The sequence below is a fragment of the Bubalus bubalis genome, chromosome 14 (genome assembly GCF_019923935.1).
Source record: "Bubalus bubalis isolate 160015118507 breed Murrah chromosome 14, NDDB_SH_1, whole genome shotgun sequence".
NCBI classification, from domain to species: Eukaryota; Metazoa; Chordata; class Mammalia; order Artiodactyla; family Bovidae; genus Bubalus; species Bubalus bubalis.
In genome coordinates this window covers 55401670-55423548 of record NC_059170.1, presented here as the reverse complement: position 1 = coordinate 55423548, position 21879 = coordinate 55401670, and the positions used below count along the sequence as shown (strand labels likewise).

Below are 21879 nucleotides of genomic sequence, written 5' to 3'. Positions count from 1 at the left end.
AGCACAGAGTCCTGACCACTGGACTGCCAGGAACTGGTCCCTCCTTAACTGTTGTCTCCTCTCCGACCTCAACTTTTGTCCCTACATTCAGAACCAGGCCGCCTTCCTGCGGTGAAGGCTTCCTTGCTCATGAAATAATCCCAGCTGCCAGCCCCTGGCAGGGTTTTCTGGCTTGTAGCAGAAAGCAGGAAGGCCTCTGTTTCATTTTGACACAGAATATCAATCACATGCACCTGGCTAAGTTGTATCCTCTGAGCAAAGCAGAGAAAGCACAATCCATCACTTCCTTTCTTTCAACACTACTCTCTTACCAAGGCCCACGCATCACCAAGAGGAGCCCACGCTTGCAGTTATGCAAGAATAACTTATGAAGTCACAGCCCAGTTCACCCTGGTGAAGGATCCAGGCTCTGGAGTCAGAAAGACCTGGACTGGAATCTTGGCTCTTTCCAGCAAATCACAGATTGACCTTGATTTCCAACCTCTCTGATCCCAAGATCCCTGTTTGTAAAATGGAGCTCTTAAAACCCACATCACAGAGGTGTGATGTCAGGACTAAATTAGATAACAGACATCAAGGTAATTGGAATTGGAATAAGCTATAAATCAGGTCCTGGGAGGAATTTGTTAAGTGAGGTTCAATGAATGACTCCATTGGATATTTTAGGGGATCTCATCAATCTCGTGGGGAAACCCGTCCCCCCTCGACCCCATCCCTGCCACGCTAACCTTGGAGACAGGAAACAAACTAGGAAAAAGGGATAACATGTGTGCTTTTGAGGGAGATTAGCTTCTCAGAAGTTTTAGGAAATTACTGACTTCTGTCTGGAATGGAAATATCACAATGCCCGTGTGGATCAGGAGGAGAGAGGGCACTATAGAGGAGACAACTTGATGGGGAGACTCCCTCCTTGTAAAGTCAAGTCTTTGGGTCAAAGAGCCCCCAAAGTTCTAGACGTTTTGCTTGGAGGGTCTTGCTGTACTAAGTATTACTACAGGCATTCTGTGAGCCAGGTTTAATCGGCCTCTACCATGCTTTCACTTGGCTTTTGATCTAGACAGAATAAAGAATAGCAGACTGGATCAAGTGGGGAAAAAAGATTAAGAAGGAAAGATGTTAGATCTGGGGGCCAACTCAACAAGTCCTCAATCTGAATTCAGAGGAACAGTGACTAATATTCCCTCTAAACAATTTAAGTTTTCAAATATTTCCCTCTGAACTCTATTAGAGATTCCTTTGGCACATAGGTTGGCAGGATCCAGCTGATGACACTTCTGGTCTTTGGGGTCAGCGGATGTAATTTACCAAATGTCACTGGTGACTGTACAGCCTCTCATTCTGAAGGAGCCACCAGAAAGGAACCAGTAGGGCTTCTTTCTGCTGTCTTAGTGACAGAGGCTGTGTGTGTGTGTGTGTGTGTGTGTGTGTGTGTGTATTCATCCTCTTTCTGCTCTGTCTTTAGTGATGCAGGCTGTGTGTGTGCGTGTGTGTGTCTGTGTGTGAGAGAGAGCGAGAGTGAGACAGAGAGAGACAAGGAGAGATTTTAAGTGACTTACACCAGAACCCTGAGAGAAGAAAATAACCAAGTGCCAGTATATGAGCACAAGACTTCTCGGTTACCTACCCCTGCTGACTCCAACCACCAGACCACACTTGTTTCTGGGGTTGAAAAGAATTCCTTGGGAGGCTTGGGCTTTGCTGAAGCACTTCAGAGAAAGGAATGGTTGGCATGGCCCACTACAGTAGAGTGTGAAGCAATGGCTAGCATGCCAGCCAATACTGGCTGCTCAGAAATACTTGGAAACACTTCATCCCAGGCCTGCCAACCATCACGCACCTGGAACCATCCTGCCCACTGGAGATGGGTCACATTGCTATTGTCTAAAGAACATTCCAGAATTGAAAGGTGTTGTAACACAATTCTTGAGGCAAATTTTATCATCTCTGGTTTGGGGGTACTTTTAAAGAGTTTAAACTTTATACAGGTGTCGGCCAGGGAACAGCATGCTCGATTAATGATGATAATAATGAAAGATAGCTCACATCTCCTGAAGCAATCACAAACACTGTGCCACTGGACAAGTCAATGATTTTGGTCAGGGGTTTCTTTGCTGTTCTTTAACTGAGGAAAGCAAGGAGGAGTGAGGAAAGACTTGTCCATGGTCACAGAACGAGAAGGCAGAATCCTTGGACTTCCCTATGGGGCAACCTGTTCCTGGCCTAATACCACAGGCAGAGGAACTGGTTCCAAAAGGAAATGCATGGGCTCTGGAGCACCTGTGAATATTTAGAGCTTATCTGGGGAAAATTCTCCTGCTCCTAGGAATAGGTGTATTTTCTTCAGCCCTCCAGGGGTTGCTGAGGTGAAAGTTCTCTATGGCTATAAGCATTTGGTTTGGTCTCTTAAAAGACACTTCTTGTTAACAGGTCATCCTTGATAGTTACTTTTAATTAATTATTCTTGGCTGCACTGGGTCTTCATTGCTGTGCTTGGGCGTTCTCTAGTTGTGCATGGGCTTCTCATTGCAGTGGCTTTTCTTGCTGTGGAGCATGTGCTCTAGGGTCTCTGGACTCAGTAGCTGTGGCACAAGGGCTTAACCGCTCTGCAGCATGTGGGGTATCCCTGGATTAGGGATCAAATCCCTGTTCCCTGCATTGGCGGGCGGATTCTTAACCACTGGTTCACCAGGGAAGTCCCTGATGGTTACTTTTAAAGGTTTACTTGCTGTATCAGTAGGTTGACCTGTAAGCCTGCTCCATAAAGCTTCCCCAACTGCAGGTGAGACAACCTTCAACAGGGCTGTAGAACCCTAAGGATGAGCCTCCTGAATTACCCCAAAGACGTTCTAATGCAAAAAGCCAGCACAAGGAGGAAGAGTTCAAACAGCTAATCCTTAGGGTGAAGCATGTTTTTTCTTTTCGGCATTCAACACTGAGTATCAGTGTGTGTGAGGTCCTCGCAAGAGGAATTGGTAGTGGGGTTCAGGAGGGTTGTCAAATTCTCGTACCTCTCATCGTGCATTGCCGAACAGTACGGAGGATAGAATCAAGGTTCTAAGGTTTCGACCTCCAGCTCTTGCCACCGGAGGGCAAATCGCTGACACCCACCCACTGTCTCAATACAAAGCATGAGTCAAAAGCACTTTGGCCCTGTTTCTTTGGATCTAATCGGGCCTCAAATTCCTGTGCCAAAGCCCGTCATCACCAGCAGAGCTGTAGAACACTCTCATTATTCCTGGCAACAAAAATATTCCACCCTATGCCCACTCATCCCAGAAAATGACCGAAAGGGGGGTCAGGAAGAAGACCTAGGAGAGGAGAAAATGCGTTACAGAGGAGAAAGTGACCCCCACATGGGAAAGGCCGTGATTCGAAACTGAACGATGACTTCAGGGTTTGTCTGCTTCCTTCCTGCCCTATTGTCCTACTATCTTTCTCTTACCTCTCGCTCAACAGCTCTCCTTCCAGTCCTCTCCCCAAGCCAGGAAAAAAGCATCTCCAACCAGAAGGAAAATAACACCAAAGGGGAAGCCGCAAGAATACCAAAGGGCACCAATCCAATAAGTCTTGGGCCCAGTAAGCCCAGAGTCCTGCCACCTCCTCCCCTTTCAGGACTCACGGGGTGGGACAAAACCTCCCATGGGGGATGGTACGGCTAGGCAAGGGGCCACGGTCCATTCCCCACCCTTCCTGAGCCACCAGAATCCTGAGAAAGATACCGAGCCCATCTTGATATGGCTCTTCACCTGAGGGGTAATGGACGGGAGAGGCTTGGGTGGGGAAGGCGAGGGGAGCCCAGAAGCCGAGGCAGGAGGACAAGGGGCAGAATGTTGACAGAAGCCCTGTGTGAACTGGGGAGACGTCGTTTTCCCACCCACCAGAAAATGCACCCCTCCCCCACCCCGTGTCTGTGAACTTGGGCTAGATCAAACCTCCCTTGGAGGATGACTGTTTATCAAGGCCTGAGGCTCTGGGTCTACCTGAGGGAAACAGAGTTGTTGCTTTTTAATTTTTTTTTTTTTTTTTAATGTTTCCAGTTTTGCATTTTTCAGAAGAAGAGTTGGCAGTTGGAAAAGCCTGGAGGGTTTTCACAAGCAATTATCCTCAACAGTTAGGTGGTGTCTATTAGTTGAGACTAGTTGCTTTTTATTTTCTCAAAAGGAAAACAACATGCCAGTGTTTACACACCGAAAAGGGCTTGACTGCTTACTCCTGGGAGAGGCTCTAGGGGTTTGAAAGCACGGGCAGAATTCCTACCTGGCTGTGTCAAATGGCTTAAGTGGCTCTGACTATTCTTGACCAGGTCGCTGAGAAAGAACTGTTCTCTTAAAGAGTTGATCTCATTCCTGCCTCTGATAGCCCTAAAAGGCCAGTCTGTACCTGTGCCCATCTCAGAGCAAGGGATGCAGGGCCTCCCCCAGCCATCCAATGCCCAATCCCCAAACTACAAGATCCAGACAAGGACCCTGCCTTTAGGAGAGCTCAAGGCTCAGTGGAAGGTCTGGTCTCGGCAGAGGCCCTCCCCACCCCAGGACAGGCCCTTACCTTACTCTGCTTTCTGTCCAGATAGAACTGGTGTTGGCTAATGGCCATAGCCCAGATGGACTTGATCAGTGCTGGACACGCGTACCACGTGTGCACCGCGATGCCGCTGTGTCCAAATGTCCTCCTTGTCACCGAAGCTCTGGGAGAAAAAGAACCAGAAGGGTCAACCAACTGCGCTGGCCATGAAGGACTCCAGTCCTCAGTCCACAGCTTTTACCAAGAACCCACTGGGTCCAAAAGTTCTGGCATAAAGGTAACCGAAGGGCCTTGTGTGCGCACATGTGCAGCTGGCTGACAAAGGCCAGCTTTTCATTTTATTAAATAGAAATGGATTCTATTTAAGGTATAGAATATGATGATTTGATCTTCATATACACAGTGATCACTGCAGTCAAGCTAAAGAATATCTCATCTCCTCCAATATTACCATCATGTGTGCTTGTGTGTGTTTATGGTCAGAGCACCTGAAATCTGTTCTTAGCCAGTTTCCAGTATATTATTAACTATAGTCACCATGCTGTACATTCTGCATCTAGGCTAATTCTTCCATAACTACCTCTTTGTACCCTCTAACCAGTATCTCTCCATTTCCCTTACCTCCTTGCTCTGCCCTACCCCCAGTGATGGCCATTCTTCTCTCTGCTTCTGTGTATCGACTCTTTTAGTTTCCATCTATAAACGAGACCATGTAGTTCTGTTCTCTGTGTTTGCCTTATTTCACTTCATAATGTCCTCCAGGTCCATCCACGTTATTGCAAACAGCAGGGTCTCCTTTTTTTTTCTTTTTTTTTTTTAAGGTTGAATGATACTCTGTTGTGCATACGCACCACAATTTCTTCATCCATCAATGTACACTTAGGTTGCTGCCATATCGTGGCTATTGTGAATCCTGCTAATATTTTGATTTACTGGCTCCTTAGGGATCAAAATTTGGCTAAGCCTCTGCCTTGTCTGGAATAAGATGGGTCATTCGAGGTCATGGGACGGTCTTTTCTGATCTTCAGCTCTCGGCACTGGGCCAAGACAAACTTTGGAGACAGGAAAAGCCTTTGACAATGCCCTTTATTAACCAGGCAACACTGCCTGTTGTGAAGGATGAGTAAATTTTCTTCTAATCACCACATCATCTAAGGCAATCAGGACTCCTTTATGTTATTCTCAGGCAATCTTCCTTGAAAGAGCTGGTTTCAATTTCAAATATATTCAGAGGGCAGGTGGGGTATAAAAGTAATCAGGATAGGGAAGGCAGAAAGAAATGGGCCCGTCCAATCTTTCTCGTGCTACCCAAACCACTTCCACATACACACGGATGTAGGAGATGTGGAGGATGTTGGACAGTGCAGAGAGAGGCAATCAGACTTTAAATGGAAGGTGGGAGAGACTGGTCCTAATGTAATTCATCCCATTACTGGAATCATGGGGGAAAAGTTATATGATCGTGTTCTTAGTAAAGTGTATTTTATAGGATGGGTACACGATTTTGCAAGTGAGATCTCAGAATGAGTGTGTGCATACTTGCGTGTGTGCATGTGTAGGGCAAGGTGAGGGGAGCAGTGGGGTGAGGCTTGGGGTATCTTATGTGCACATCAGAAGAACAATATGTGCTCCAGATTGAGCTACTGCATTTCCAGAATCTTGGGGGTGATCAGGACTTGTGAATAATCACATTATTTTCATGGCCAGTTTTTTTCCTTGACGGAAATTAGAAGCTGCTCCAATCATCTTCTCTTAGGGCCTCAAGATTTAACAGCAGGTGTTCTACAGACCCACTTTTAAGGAGGAATTCCAAACTGGTGGTAAGTTAATGCTACAGATTCTGAGCAGAGCATTATTCTTTCTTTTGGTTAAAACCAAAGGTAAAATACCAGCTCACAGAACACACAGTTGAAAATAACAGAAAAAGAGCCGGCGAGAGAGTGAGAAGGAAACCCCCATGGTCTCTGAAATGCGATGAGAACGCTCAATCTGGCTTCCACAGCAATGGCTGATCCTGGGAGTAAATACGTTTTTTTACCCCTCCTAGAAAAGGTGAATTAGAAAGGAAAAGTCATTTGAAATGTGCTTCAGTGGCAGCAGTGAGAGCAGAGCCAGGTGAGGTGTATTTTTCAGGTAAGGTGGAGGGGTAGGAGGCAGGAGGGGGCTGGCCGGCCTGGGAGTTCCCAGCAGCACCTGAATCAGATGCTCCTAGAGTGTTTCTCACGCTCGAGTATGAGTTGGTCTCTTCTCTACAGGGTTCCCTTCGGGCTCTTCCCATCCCACCGACTCTTCTGTTTGGCCAAAACCTTAGAAATGGAATATCTGCCAAGCCCAGTGAACCGCAGACACAATGCTGGGTATTGTGTCAGGATGCATGTCCAGGAGAGAAAATCTTGAAGTATCTTCTGTGGCGGTCGAGCCACCCTCTGTACTCGCCGTGTCCCGGGACACTGGTCTTCAGGACACGATTCTGCCCCTGCTCTTGCCATCCTATAACTTCAGTCCTGGCTTCCTTCCTGGTTTGGGGGAGGGGCTGACTACTGAACCATCCCAACAAAGTACAGACTATTAGACGACTCTTCCGTGTTCAAATAAACAAGGCAACAGCAACAGGATGACACGTTTAACTGGAGGAGCGCCAGGAGTCCTGTAGAACAGCGCTTACTGCAGCGCCAGGCGGAAGACAGGGTTGGCGCTTTGGCTACACCACTCAGCTTAGCAGCTAATCTAGAATGGTTCCCTTTGCCTACTCTGGTGCACCTTTAAAGCCATCGTCAACCTGGGTTTCCACCTCTGACATCAAGGAGGCCACATCTCTGGCCTCTCCTTGTCCCCCCTCTCCTCTCTCTGCTGGTCTCCAGGCTGACCCAGGAATACATTCCTTGAGGGGATGTGCTCACGGCTCATGTTCAGTGCTCAGGCTGCCTCCAGCTCCTCTACCTCCCTCCTCTCTCCGACGCCCACCTGACTGACATCTTTATCCCCCAGAGGGCCCACTTTGAGCTCTATGTTCCTAGCTAAAAATTTCTCCTTCTCAGGATGCCTCTCCAGACCAGCCTGGCCAGATGCAGCATTTATAGGCTGTGTCGTTTGGCACTTGGTACCCGCTGCCCATGTATAATGTGGTGGAGGGCATGTGAGCTATGGAGCCAGACTCCCTGGGTTCACACCCTGCCTCCATCCGACTGCTTTCTGTAACCTGGAGCAGGTTACTGTGCTTCTTCTGTGCCTATTTCCCAAGTAGGACAAGAACACTAGTGCCTACTTCTCAGGGTTATAGCAAGGACCCAATGAGATAACAGTCCAAGTGTTTAGAACAGTGGCTGTGCATGGCAAACACTTAATAAACATTAAGTTCCTTATTCCTTCTCCCCAGCTGTGCTAGAAGTTCTTTTCAGGGCAAGTAGACCCTGTGTGACTTTTTTCTATACAAAGTAACACATAGTAAGTTATGAATACTGCTACGGGACAGTGCCCGAACACCCATGCTACTCAACAAATGTGAGATGGATCACTTTCATGTAATAGGCTAAAGGCCCAGGTAATAGGAACTTGTGAGGTTTGGACTCTTTCCGATATCCCTGGGCCTTGGGAAAAGGAAGGGAATTTGGTATTACAACAGGATAGGACAACAGGCCCGGAGAGAACGAGAACAAGAACACAGACACATACAGACACGCATGCAAGGATGTGTCCAAGGTACCTCTGCCTTAGCAAAATTCCCAGCAGCACACAGGTTCGGAGAGTCTGTCTAGTCCTTACCCTCAGTCCCTTAGGTCATTCAATCTCCATCTTTATTTTGTCAGTCGTCCGTGTTTTCTGCATCTGACCCACTGTAGCACTCATTTGGGGAAGCTGTTTTCAGCATCTCTCTCCTACCACCTGTCCTGCACCAATGGATTCCTGCTCTGTAGAGACTGGGTCTCCAGACCCTGAGACCCTTCGTCACTGGACCCTGAAAAATGCCGCCAGCACTCCTGTCATCACCTGACCACCACCTGGATTTAGGTCGTTTTCCGCTTGCCGACTGCATAGTAACCGTGGCGCGTGGAGGGCGCTCTTGGCTACATGGGAGGCTGCTTCACGCAGATTACACGACCAGGCGAGTGGTGCATCAGTCCTCTTGGGTTATCACTGGCTGCAGGAGCAGAGACGCCACCCCGCTCCCCCAAGCCTCACCCTCTGATGGGGCATGAATCTTACTCTGGAGGTCTTGTGCTGAGATGAGAGCTTTCTGGGAGGCACCTCGGCCTGAGCGCCCAGAAGCCATGTGTGTGCGAAGCTGGTGCAAACGGTTCCTCTGCCCTGAGCCATGGCCGGGGCAGCAACAGCACTTCACGTTCCCATTTACTCCCCTCGAGACCCTGCCCTCCGCCTGTCTTTCCAAGGCTTCCTTCCTGTTCTCAGTCTGCTTTTGGACCTGTTGAAAGTGATTTATCCTTAAGCATTAGGTCTGTTTTCAGGGAATTTTGCAGCCGCTTCTGGGCTGCCTGTAACTCTAGGACTAGCAGACAAAGAGAGGAAAAGTCACAGTGCACCCCCCCACCCCCCAGCCCCGAGAACCTTCCTCGAAGGGCTTGCTGCATTCCAAAACGGGACCCTATTGTTCGCTGCTGGACTTGGGGAGCACTCATTCTGACACGAGTGCTCCCTGGGGTACAATGTGATGTGGAGAGGAAAAGACTTGCATTTCTTTCATATCCACCCACCACTGCGAATACCCTAAAGTTACAGCTCATGAAATGAGACCATTCAGCACAACTCTTTAGACTGGAGGTTCCCTCTGCTGCTGACTGTTCAACCAAAAACAGTCTCAGAAACTGACAAGCCATCCCTCAGACTCTTCTCTGGCAAAAACTTCCTAAAAGGACTCAGGCCACTGCTCACTTTAATTTGGTAATCGTTCCAAAGCGCTACAAATTTTTCCTAAAATGCCCCGGCTTGTAAAGACAACTCCACATAGATGGGCAAGTAACACATGTAGTCAGATGAGATGATCATGGCATTGCTCTTTACACACACACACTGCATTTCTCAACACACAGAACAAAAACAAAACTCAATTCTCCCAATCAACCACCTTCTTCCCCCTAATTAATAACACGAACAGTGACAGCACAAAAATAGTAATGTAAGTAATATGTCAGCACTCCCAGGAGGAAAAAACATTTCTAGCTTACCTGCGTGGGTCATGAACTTCCACAGAAAACTTCTTCTCTCTGAAATACAGGTTTTCCAACTGTCTCCATTGGAATATCTGGACAGAAAACAACGCAGTTGAAGTTCAAGTGCGAGAGGTTCACGGCTGCAGTCCTCTGGCTGCGGCTGAACTTACAGCTGGCAGTTTCCTTATCAGAGCCGAACCCGTACAGTTGTTTGCACCTCCTATGCCTCTTGCTTCACACACACACACACACACAGCTCTCCAGTTCAAAACCCTGGCAACGTGGGTGTGGATTTTCCTGCAGGCTTCTCAACAGGAACAAAACAAGTTCTTTTCAAGTGGTTCCCTGGCTCTGCTGGGCCTTTGTTGAATTCTCCAAGACAGTTCCCGGCTCCGCAGTTTTCCCTCCAAGGCGAGGGGGAGGAGGGGGAGTGGAGGGCGGGCTGGCGGAGGGAGGGAGGGAGCCGGCGCTCTCAGGAGGGAGCAGTAGCCATCTGCCTGCAGTGCTGATCCGGCTTCCTCCCTGCAGTGCTCCAGTGGTAAGGCACTCGCATTCCCAGCCTCCCCTCGGGACTCCACTTCCCGCCCACTAATGTGTCAGCGGCTGGACTCGCCCTGGTGATCTGGGGCGGCCGGGGAAGCTTCCCCTCCAAGGGTAGGGGCTGCTCGGACCCTATTTGGGGGCAGGCGACTCCAGATAACAACAGAAGCCTGACAAGCCCAGCTTCTTTCTTCAGCACAAAGAAAATCAGGGCTAGCGGGAGGCTGCAGCCAGGGGCTTGTGGCCACTGGGGCGTTGGAGAGTGAAATTAGGGCTGTTCTGAACAGTGGAAGCTAAACAGAGTTCCTGGCACTGCCCAAAGGCCCTGAAGGGCCTGGTGGACATTCTTCCTTGGCTGAGCGAGTCTGTTCACTAAGATGTTTGGGAGTAATTAGGGTGGCAACATTGCTCTGTGAGGGGGTTCTTACATTGGATGAAAAAGAAAGTTACTTCAACTCGGAGGGAAATGTCAAAAGAAGTTCAAGTTATGCCCATAGCATTCATATTTGTATCTGATGCAATACTGCAGTCCCTTCAATAGAATTTGAGTTTGTTTAGCCCAAAGAAGGGCCAAACAGACCTTCACCCTGCAAGTGGCTGATTTTTTCCCCTGGTCCTCCCTTGTTTCGCCCACTGAGTTAAGGCAGATGCTTTTCAGGGTCTTATCTTAGACCCAGGATCCTCTCACCTGACGCCCCTGACACTTTCTGATCTGCTCACATTCTCTCCTGCAAGACAACAATTTCTGTGTCCCATCAACCCTCCTTGCCAGGCCCAAGACACAGGCCTGGCCAAAGGACTCCGCCTTGTTGTCAACCTGGGCTGGAATAAAAACCGTTTCTGGCAAGGCTGCCTTCTCACAACCTGCTCTGCAGAATCTTACAATGATTCTGTCTGCCTAACGGGGAGGAGGACATGGATTTTCTCTGATTTCAGAGCCATCTCTTTTGTTTACAGCTCAGAGTACATTTTGCTCTGAAGTCCAAGGAAAATTGTTCTTCCTTTTCTCCTTTCAGGTCATTTCCAAGGAAAGCAAGTCCTACCGGAGCTCAGAGAGCCTTGTGTCCGATCACAGATGAAAAGCCACCTGCGTAGTCGATGACTCGAGTCCCAGATCTGAGCCTTATCTGATGCTCATCTTATCTGATGCTCTGCTAAACCCCTTAGTGAAATGCACAGAGCTCCTCTCGGATTCCCCACTGATAGGTATTTACCGAGGTTCCACTTGAACTTGGCCACAGACACACAAGCACCAGAACTAACAGCTCCCTGACCTTGTAACCTGGAGGTAGGCAGTACACAGAACAAAGTGGCCAGGCAGATGCTGTGGAGTCCAGCTACATTTGTTTGAATTCTGAGTCCCCTACATCCAAACTGTGTGACATCAGGTAAGTGACCGCATCTCCTTTAGCCTCAGTTTTCCCATCTGTAAAATGGCAATAACGCTTCTAAGGCAGAAGCAACAGAGATCCTTAGCATGGTACAAAGTAAATGCTCAGTGAACTCAGGTCTCAGTGCAATTCTAGTTGCTCTTACTTCTCCCAAATCCTGGCAAATGAAGTAGATTAACTCCAGAACAACCAAAATTATTAAGCTTTTTTTTTTTTTAACTTCTAGCCCTGTCATTGGGGTTTAAGAAAATAAAAGTCCCAGAAATCCGAAGTGCATGGATTTAGTATTCTGCCTACACCCCATCCCCTTTTCTCCAAAGAGAGGGGTGGGTAGGAGATGGCTGATCCCTGAGGGGGACTTGCAGCATGTGTGTGGCACCCACCTGGCCAGGTAAGGTGGAGCCTCGGCCAGGACCTGTTTCTCGGGTGTGTGACCCGAGGGCCCTGTGCTTGGTCTAACATTCTGCTGTCTCCATCTCAAAATTCTCAATAAGCTTGATCAACAGGCCCTGAATTTTCATTTGTCCTGGGCCTTGCAGATTATGCCACTGGTCCTAACTGATGCTCATGCCTCGGGCACTGTCTTTGGGGGACAGCACGTGGTGGAACATGCATCTGATGGGCAGACCTCCTGGGCGTTATCCTCTTGGCGCTGGGGCACTGCCAAGCACCTCACACGGGCCTCGGGCTGGGAGCGCCCCTTCCTGGTGGAAACTCCCAAAGCCCAACACTCAGGGGGTGGGTTCCCTGGCAATTCCTCCCTCCCTGGCTTTTTAAAACAGAACTTATGCCGGGAGTTCCCCAAAAGTACTCCCCATGCCCCTGGAGAGGAGAGCCTCGTGTCTGCCAAGGACCAGAACACAACCTTGTGTCTGCTGTGGCCCTTCTGCCCACTGATGGTGCATTGCAGACTCCTGCCTCAGCACGGAACCCTGACGGCCCAGCTCCCAGCACCTGTAGGCATTTCCAACAGGAGCAGAACAGTGGCTTTGCCTCCTGTTTGTTCTAGGCAGGGTTTTTTCCTTATTTTCTTCTTTTTTTGTAAATGAAAACACGGGGAAGGAAGGAAAGGAGGGTAATTTTCCAGGCCAGGAAGGTTCCAGGAACCCAAAAGGAGGTGCTCATGAGGGACCTTTCCTCCCACACCTGGGGGCACATGGAGTGCTTGGGAACAGGCAGGGGGTGCAGGCAGCTGGACGCCCCACGCATCAACGTGGCCTCTGGTGCTCGAGGGCCCCTGTGCCCACCGTACTGAGGCTGTGCCTACTAAACCCTCCCTCTGAGGCTGGTAGAGTAGAACAACAAGCAGATAAACAGCAGACATTTGGCTTGGCCTCCCGTTTGTGAACAGGGTACACAAGGCTCCGAGGCGCTGGTCTGGGGGCAGCCCTTGATCATCCGTGTCACTTCAAAAGAACCCCTTTGACTCACTGCAGCCATCATAACCCAGCCACCAGCTAAAGACACCAACACGTTTTGGGAATCCACATAAAGAACTCATTGAACACATAAAGATGGTTACGGCTGGGCTAGATCCCTTAGGAGTTTGGCTAATTCCTATGGCCAATTCTGCCCAAGGAGCTACCTAAAATCTCAAACACAGGTCTATCAGTAATTAAAGGACTTATTAATTAATACCTATGAAAAAGGCTTAATGCACTTCATTGGGGCATCTTTAAAAAGCAGACGCCTCTTCTTTGATCTTTTAGCATCCTCCCCACCCCCAAGAAGAGCAAGTGGGAAACTTTATTCTTGGGGAAAATGAGGCCCAGAGAAATGAGGGGAAAATGCCCAAGGCCACACAGCAAGTCAGTGAAGGAACCAGAAATAAGAGTCAAGGGCACCTGGCCCATTACTCTAACCTCTAACTATGTTCCTTTCCCTACGGGGTCCCCCAATTAGTGGGAACAGCTCTTACTCACTAATGGATGGTTAACTTTACGAGTGGAATGATTTTTTTTTTTTTTTTTTTACAAACGAGCAGCTAGGTAGGAAGTATAAGCCACATCTTTTCCATCCTATACAGCGGCTTTTCTTTCCTTTACAGGCTGTAAATGATAACACATATTACTCCTTTCTCACCTTAGAGTCCTGGCTTCCTCTGGTTTTCTACATAGAGATGCTTCAGTATCAGCAGCTTTCCATTCAGGACTAACAAGTAACAATCATGATTAAGAACAGACTTAATAATTTGGCCTTGCTCGGAAAACAAAAAAGAAGAGAAACCTTCCAGAAGTGGTTTTATGGAGACCGTGCCTGTTGCCATGATTGGAACCACGGGTGGTCGTGGATGTGGATTTGTGGCTTCTGACCCAGATGTGTAGTTCCCAAGCATAGGTCTTCCAGTTCCCCTTGCTGGGGCTCAGTGTGATGTGTAAAAGAGATGGAAAATGTTTATGCACAGAAAGCAGACGAGAGTGGCTAATAAATACAGCCTCTGTGCCCTGAGTGCGACAGAGTACACTAAAAACACTTAACAAGCCGGACCAGGTTCCTGGATCCCATTAGATGGTCTGCCTGATTCCCACATCCTGTGTACACTGGAGGTCAGGGCTGGGAAGGACTCATGTCCTGTTCTTTCGGAGTGGGTGAAGGCGTAGTGGGGATGGGCCAAAGGGCCTTGACTCCCTGAGACTTCCTCCGTAGCCACTGTTTACTGGGGGCCAGCACAGCACGTGGGGTGATGGGTGAGCTCTCGAAATGAGACGGAAATAAAGGCTCGAGAGGAAGCCGGGTCTAGTGGCTCTGATTCTTGAGCAGGACTCGAGGGGGTGGGGGCTCGTCTTCCTCCTGTCCCTGAGGCTGAGTCACCGAGCCTCTTAATGACCTCTCTCTGAGTAACTTCCTGCTGCTTCTAGAGGGGCCATTATACTGAATCCCGGGGGCCATCTGGCCAGCCCCTGCCTCCCACAGATAAAGCAAGCCCAGGGGGGAGAAGTTAAGGGACTGGCAGAGGTTAAATTAGTAACTGATGTCAGGCCCACTCTTGTGGGCTCTTCCTAACACACCAGGGGGATCTGGCAATGAGTGAGAACAGAGTTGTTTCCAGCCGATGGTTAAGTAAGTCATCACTCCTCCAAAGGTTCTTGGCCTCCTGCTTTGCAAACACCAGCAAGGAGTTCTCTTGTATTATAAGAAGAATGAGAATCAGGCCAGGAATAACTTTGGAGCTCAGGATGAAAAATACCAATAGAAAACCACTGCCTGATTTCATTTTTGCTCTGTTCACCCTCTAGAAGTTGTCACTGTCATCTCCAGGTGTATTTATACCTTCAGCAAATAAACATGAGCTGACACACACTGAGATGGATACAGCACAAAAGAAGTCACTCAACCCCAACTGGATGGACTTGAATTAAAATAGGAGAACAGCACAGAAAACCCCAAAGCCTGCACACTCAGAAACTTTTTACAGGAGTCCCCTGATGAGGCTCCCCGGTCATTCAGGAACTAATTCTACGAACAACAGAAGCAGTGCTGTTTTTAATGGGTTAAACCTCTATGCCGGAGGTTTTTATATCAGTTGCATGGGTATTCAATATATTGGGCTGGTCAGCAACTTTGTTTGGGTTTTTCCACACCATCTTACGGAAAAACCGAAATGAACTTTTTGGCCAAGCCAGTATTTTATGCTTAGAGAAGACCGAAACAAGGCCCTGGGGATTTAGGTAACATCCAGTCCCCATTCCTCTTTCGAACATTCAAGTCGTGCTGTCTACTCTACACAAACCTATGCTAAGAGGACAGAGGAAGGACATGCCTCCCATGTGTCTCTATGTCTAAGGTGCTTGTTGGGAGGATGTGACATACATAAAACAGACTGTATCCATGGCACAGGAACTAACTTCACGATGGAGTTTCAAACCTCCTAGAGTTTCTGTATCAGGCTTTTGTTCTAGGGAGGGACTTCCCTGGTGGTCCAGTGGTAACGAATCCGCCTGCCAATGCAGGGGACACGGGTTTGATCCCTGGTCTGGGAAGATTCCACATGCTGCAGAGCAACTAAGCCTGTGCGCCCAGAGCCTGTGTTTTACATCAGGAAAAACCACTGCAATGAGAAGCCCACACATTGCAACAACGAGTAGCCCCTGCTTGCCGAAACTAGAGAAAGCCTGTGTGCAGCAATGAAGAGCCAGTGCAACCAAAATAAATAGTATTTAAAAAAAAAAAACAACTCCATGGAGGCACCATACCAATTTATGAGATATGTCTGTACTCTTGTCTCAGAATCAATATTCATGAGCATTGCTGAGACTCCCTGGTTTTGGTTCATCAGTTTTAGGGATGAGAACTCCGACTTGGAAGTCAGGAGGCCTCAGTGCTAGTCCTGACTCTGTAAATCCATCTTTATCTTGGCTTCCTTTTCTGCCTTCCCTTACCAAAGGAGGGGCATGTGTGTGGGCCTTCTGCATCCAAAGCATGGAGTGAAGGTCAGCACTATAAATCCTTGAAATGCCACCCGGCTACTCTTTGGAATTTAAAAATAAAGTCACTTGTTTTAAACATCTCCTATTTATGGGAAACAGTACAGTTGACCCTGGGTATCCTCAGGGGCTTCGTTCCAGGACCTTCCTTGGATACTAAAATCTGAAGATGCTCAAGTCCATTATACAAAATGGAGTGGTATTTGCATAAACCCCAGGCACATCCTCTGTACACTGTAAATCATCCCCAAGTTATTTACAATAACCTAATATAAATATAACCAAAATCACTGCAGATGGTGATTGCAGCCATGAAATTAAAGACGCTTACTCCTTGGAAGGAAAGTTATGACCAACCTAGATAACATATTAAAAAGCAGAGACATTACTTTGCCAACAAAGATCCGTCTAGTCAAGGCTATGGTTTTTCCAGTGGTCATGTACGGATGTGAGAGTTGGACGGTGAAGAAAGCTGAGTGCTGAAGAATTGATGCTTTTGAACTGTGGTATTGGAGAAGGCTCTTGAGAGTCCCTTGGACTGCAAGGAGATCCAACCAGTCCATTCTGAAGGAGATCAGTCCTGGGTGTTCATTGGAAGGAATGAAGCTAAAGCTGAAACTCCAATACTTTGGCCACCTCATGCAAAGAGTTGACTCATTGGAAAAGACCCTGATGCTGGGAGAGATTGGGGGCAGGAGGAGAAGGGGACAACAGAGGATGAGATGGCTGGATGGCATCACCGACTCGATGGATGTGAGTTTGAGTGAACTCCGGGAGTTGGTGATGGACAGGGAGGCCTGGCGTGCTGCGATTCATAGGGTCGCAAAGAGTCTGACATGACTGAGCAACTGAACTGAACTGAATATAAATGCTATGTAACTAGTTGCTGGCATGCAGCAAATTCAGGTTTTGCTTTGTGGAACTTTCTGGAGTTTAAAAATTATTTCTGAATATTTTCAATCTGCAGTTGGTTGAATCCACAGATGTGGGACCCACAGATAAGGGAGCTAACTATTTCACTGACTAAAAGCATGGTTTTCAAAGTTGCACAGTCTATAACTTACTGGCTGTTTATCCTTGGCAATAAAATTTGTTTTTCTTTTATCATCTTTGAAATAAGACTACCAACAACATCAGTTTTGTTTTCATAGCGATGCTGTATCAATGAACTAATACATACTAAGTGCTGCATATGGAGCTAGGTATGTAGTTAGCACTTAAATATCAGCCATTATGTTCTCTTTCTGCCATCACTCACATGACAGTATTACTTTTCATGTAAAAAAATATAGTTCTCATTACTTTGAACACGTAGCCCGGAGTAGAGGTTTGTGAAATTCTTTTTTAAAATATGGCTAATATGGTGCCATGGGCATTTTAAAAAATGTTTTTTGTTCATTGAATTTTTCACCACACAAGGATAAGTCTAACCCAGGTTCCACTGCATCTGCTTGAGTTGGTTTTTGATGTATTCTCTTCAGGTTCTTCCAGTTCTTACCCAGTCAGTTCCTGGGTCTACCACAATTTTGACCAGAGTCAGTTTTGACCATTTTCCTGCTGATATTTTTTGGGGGTATCACACACCTTGTGGGATCTTAGCTCCCCAACCAGGGATTGAACCCCTGTGCCCCCTGCAGTGAAAGCGTGGAGTCCTAACTACTGGACCACCAGGGAATTCCTCCTGCTGTGACTTCTAATCTCACAACACTCACCCTGAGAGGAAGTAGCCTCCTATGATACAGCTCAGTAGTATTCACATGGAATGGGCCAGACTGGAATCCAAACCATGGCCTCCAAGACAGGCAAACTCTGTCCCCATGTTACTAGCTCAGAGAGTGGTTGTGAGGGTGTCCTCAGGACTAGCGTTGATAGAGGGCTCCCTGGCCTCCATTTTCTCCCGAGAGGGCCAGATACCCAGCCAAGAAAACGATAGCTAATTTTTCAGCACCACCGGACCTAATGGAATCAAGACGTTCCTCTGGCTAACTCCTCAGTGTCAGACTACAGGAGCTCTCAACTGATTTGGTTAATTCAGTGACAGACGTCCGGAGCACCAGGCCCTGACCCTTTAACAGACAGCCTGTTTTTAACCCATCAAAAACCTTTTAGCTTCCTTTGGCTTCAGAGTCGTTACTAGGGGCAGAGAGAGGGAAAGAAGATCCACAGATACTTAAGAGGTCCATGGAGAAAACAGGCCATTTTATTTGTCCCCACTCAATGCAATTTCCGTTTATTTCTCTCCTTGGCAGGCATCTCTCTGTATCATTTTCTTGTGTGTATTTTGGCTTTTTCTCAGGGAGACCTGACCATAAAGCTTTGGCAAATGTAAAAACTTTCAAGAGAAGCTGAAAGCGTTTTTCCTTCCTTATCCTTGGCCTCCTGATGGAACTTCTTCCCTTCTCCACGTGCCTCTGGGGGGATGCATGCGGGTTAGTGTCCAAAGGGAGAAACTGGCCAGGGGTTTCTGGCCAGGTAACTCATTTTACCCGAGTCGAACTTTGTTTTTTTTCAGCAGTGAGCATGGGGGCTCAGTTTGGTGTGGCTTCACTTCTCTGCGTGCCAGGCTTTTCTTTTGAAAAAAAAAAAAAAAACAAAAACAAAAAAAAAAAACTTCAAGGCTTGGGACTTCCCTGGTGGTCCAAAGGAGCTCTTCCTTGGGAGACTCTGTGCTCCCAAGACAAAGGGCCTGGGTTCAATTCCTCATTAAGGAACTAGATCCCACATGCCACAGTTAAGACCCAGAGCAGTCAAATAACTAAATAAATATTTTTAAAAAAACCATTCAAGGATAATCACAGCTGCTATGACTTCTGTGAATGGGATGCTTCAAAGATGGAATTGGCCTGCAAAGTACTAAGTCCATCTTGGATGGGGAATTTTGATGGGAACCACTCCCAATGGCAAAGATCTTTTCTTGGATGGCTGTTAAGGGTTTTTTGTGTTTTTTTTTTTCTTGACACTTTTGGAGGACAGACTTTGGGTAACTCTGTATTTAAAAAAATTTGTTTTGTGGGGATAGTTAAGAGTTGGCAGTTAAGAGTTCTCTTATGCCTGGAAGCCCTGCCCAGAGGTGTCGCATCACAGTGAGATCTGATTTCCCTGATTGGGGGTACCTGAATCCTTGGGAGATGGGGTAGAAGAGAGGATAGGATGACAACCAGCTCTATATAAACAAAAGTAAACACTCATAATTAAAAGCCTGGATAATCAAGCTTAAAAAAAAATGACAATATTCTAGTGTTATCTGTAAAACAAAGTTTAAAAATGTTATTCAACCAGCAAGAGCTCTTTGGGAATAATCACTTAAGAGCAGTTGGCATGCACTTTAAACCAGCCAGTGTTTCAAGGGCTGGCCCATCCTTCTGGGGAGGGGAAGGCCTGGCAGACCCTGGTTTCTGTGGGGACCGCCCAGAGTGCAGGTGTGAGCTCCAGGCTCTCCTGGTTGGAAAGTGTCCTAGGGAGCACGGGGGCCGGGCAGGCTTGGGGCCAGGGCAGGCATGGGACGGCTGGCTCAGACTGCTGCCGAGAACACTCAGCAGTCCTGCCAGCTGCTTTGTGACGGTGGTGCAGCCAGGAGGGGCAGAAGAGGAAACCGGCACTTCTCTGCCGCCTGCCCTAAACTACATTTTTTCATAAGGGCTGTTCCCACCTCCCCCCCAAGACGTCCCAGCCCTCAACTGGGCTGGTTCTCCTCGATATTCATTCATCTCCCTCTGTCAAGCCAGTTCTCATCCTGTGTCATAAAATGTCTTTTTTTACTCAAATGTCTTTTCTACTAGACTCTAGGCTTGTTGAAGGTATTTTCCTGGCACATAGCACAGTGCTTCAGGGCATATTAGGCACTCAGTAATTGTTAAGTGAATAAGTGAATGAATGAAGAACTCTATAAGGTAGGTTATTATGGCAACCAGAGTTCAGAGACGTTAAGTCACTTTCTCCAAGTCACACAGATCATTAATGATGGGATTTGGTATTTGAACCCCTATCTGCTCAAAATTCAGATAACCTCCATGCCATGAGGAGCCACCAGCCCTTGAACTTGCACGTCTAGTTAATACATTTCTAAACCACATGGGAAATGGCAATGGGGAAGTGACAGGGGGTCCAGCCTGGGAGCTGCAACCCAGGAGATACAGCTCTTCCTTCTACTGGTAGCTCTGTCTGAATTCAAGTTGGTTCCAAAGTGAGTAGGTCTCCAGGAGCTCAGAAGCTCAAGCTGGAATCCTCTTGAGTCCAGACCTGGAGTGACCCCTCACAACCCATTCTGGCTAGACAAGTGGAAGGCTCTTTGCTAGGCATGACCTGGAGCAGGCTGAATCCTCCAGTAGAGTCCCCCAACCCCACCTCCAGGCTCGGCCAATGAGCCCCTGGGTGCGGGAGTGAGAGCTTGACAGTGTTCGGGCTGTGCTAGGGTTTAGTATGAAACAGGTTCACACTTCAGGAAGATCACCTGGGGATTCCCCTCTGAATCATGCTCATTAAGAAGGAAAAACCTCACAGAGCTTCCTAAGTATTGTGGGGTTCAGCAGAAACAAGCTGAGAGCCAAGACAAGGCAAAGGGTACTGGATCTGACAAACAGGGTTTCTCAGCATGACGTTTCCTGCTTCTAAGCAAGAAAAGGCATCCAGCTGAATGATTCAATGGCCTGCCTTCGTCCAGAGATTCACTTTTGACATCTAGTGACTAGTAGTAATTTGAGTCCTTTTTGCTCCAAGAGACAAAAAATCAAGGGACAGTCTAGAGCAGGAGTCCCCAATCTCTGGGATATAATACCTGATGACCTCAGGTGGAGTTGATGGAATAATAATAGAAATAAAGTGTGTAATAAACGTAATGCTCTTGAAGCATCCCCATACCATCCTCACCTCACCCCAGTGTGTGGAAAAACTGTCTTCTATGAAACTGTTCCCTGGTGCCAAAAAGGCTGGGGACCGCTGCTCTAGATGGACTGGTAGGGAAATGTTATGCTTTTTGTTTTTCCATCAACAAGTCTAAGCTGTTAAAAACTCTCCTGCCTCCCTCCCTTTCCTTACAGATGTCTGGTCTTTTCCTCCAACCCTTCCTTATAGAAGCTATGCTATTTATCCTCTTTCTCTGAGACCACTATACACATATATATGGAGGTGGCTCACAACATGTTAACAGAGAGCAGAGATATTCCGCTCTGGCTGCCTTTTTTCATTTAACCACTGTTTTCTACCTTGGGTCAGGCACTGCGATACCAGTGGGCATGTGGCAAAGAAAACACCGACAGTCTCCGCACATTTCTGTGAGATAGGAATATAAATCAGAGAACTATACGGAGGACATTAGCGGGTAGCAGGTTTGAGGACAAGCGTCAGGGATAGGGCAGGGGTTGTCACTGTTTATAAAGCAGTCAGGGAAGGCACTGCTGAAGTGACAGTTGAGTGGGTACCAGAAGGAAACTGGGGCAAAGCTCTACCCCTTATCAGGGAACACTGTAAGTACGAAGACCCAAGGCACCATTTGTGTATATGTGTTTGCTGTGTTAGAGCAGAAAATGCTGAAGTAAACAGAGAATGAGGGAAACGTATTCAGCCATGAGAAGGAACGAAGTTCTGATTCCTGCTACAGCAGGGATGAACCTTGAACACATTATTCTAAGTGAAGGAAGCCACAGATTCTGGTTCCACTTATACAACATGTCCGGCACAGGCAAAGCCAGAGAGACAGGAAAGTAGGTTTCTGGGTGACTAGGGCTTGGGGGGTTGTGTAGAAATGGGGGTAACCAGGAGCTCCTTAGGCTTTGCCACTGCTCTGACTGGTAAATCCTACTCTCCATGAACCATAAAACAGAAGATGCTCTTGTGGTTAAA

General features: G+C 47.6%; 1 protein-coding gene and 1 long non-coding RNA gene across 10 annotated transcripts in view; one reads left to right on the top strand and one right to left on the bottom strand.

The window, feature by feature from the left end:
- Positions 1 to 21879, bottom strand: part of FRMD4A (FERM domain containing 4A) — a 515353-nt gene that overhangs the window by 64945 nt on the left and 428529 nt on the right. For all 9 annotated transcript variants that reach the window (XM_044928112.2, XM_006066017.4, XM_044928110.2 and 6 more), the window contains exons 12-13: positions 9702 to 9778; positions 4546 to 4684 (exon numbers count right to left, since the gene is read on the bottom strand). In XM_044928112.2, the coding sequence (XP_044784047.2) occupies positions 4546 to 4684; positions 9702 to 9778 (216 nt within the window). The remainder of the gene's footprint in view (positions 1 to 4545; positions 4685 to 9701; positions 9779 to 21879) is intronic.
- Positions 10153 to 13782, top strand: LOC123329250. Its single transcript, XR_006544625.2, has 3 exons — positions 10153 to 10224; positions 11243 to 11614; positions 13705 to 13782. It is a non-coding gene; the product is annotated as an uncharacterized LOC123329250 (long non-coding RNA).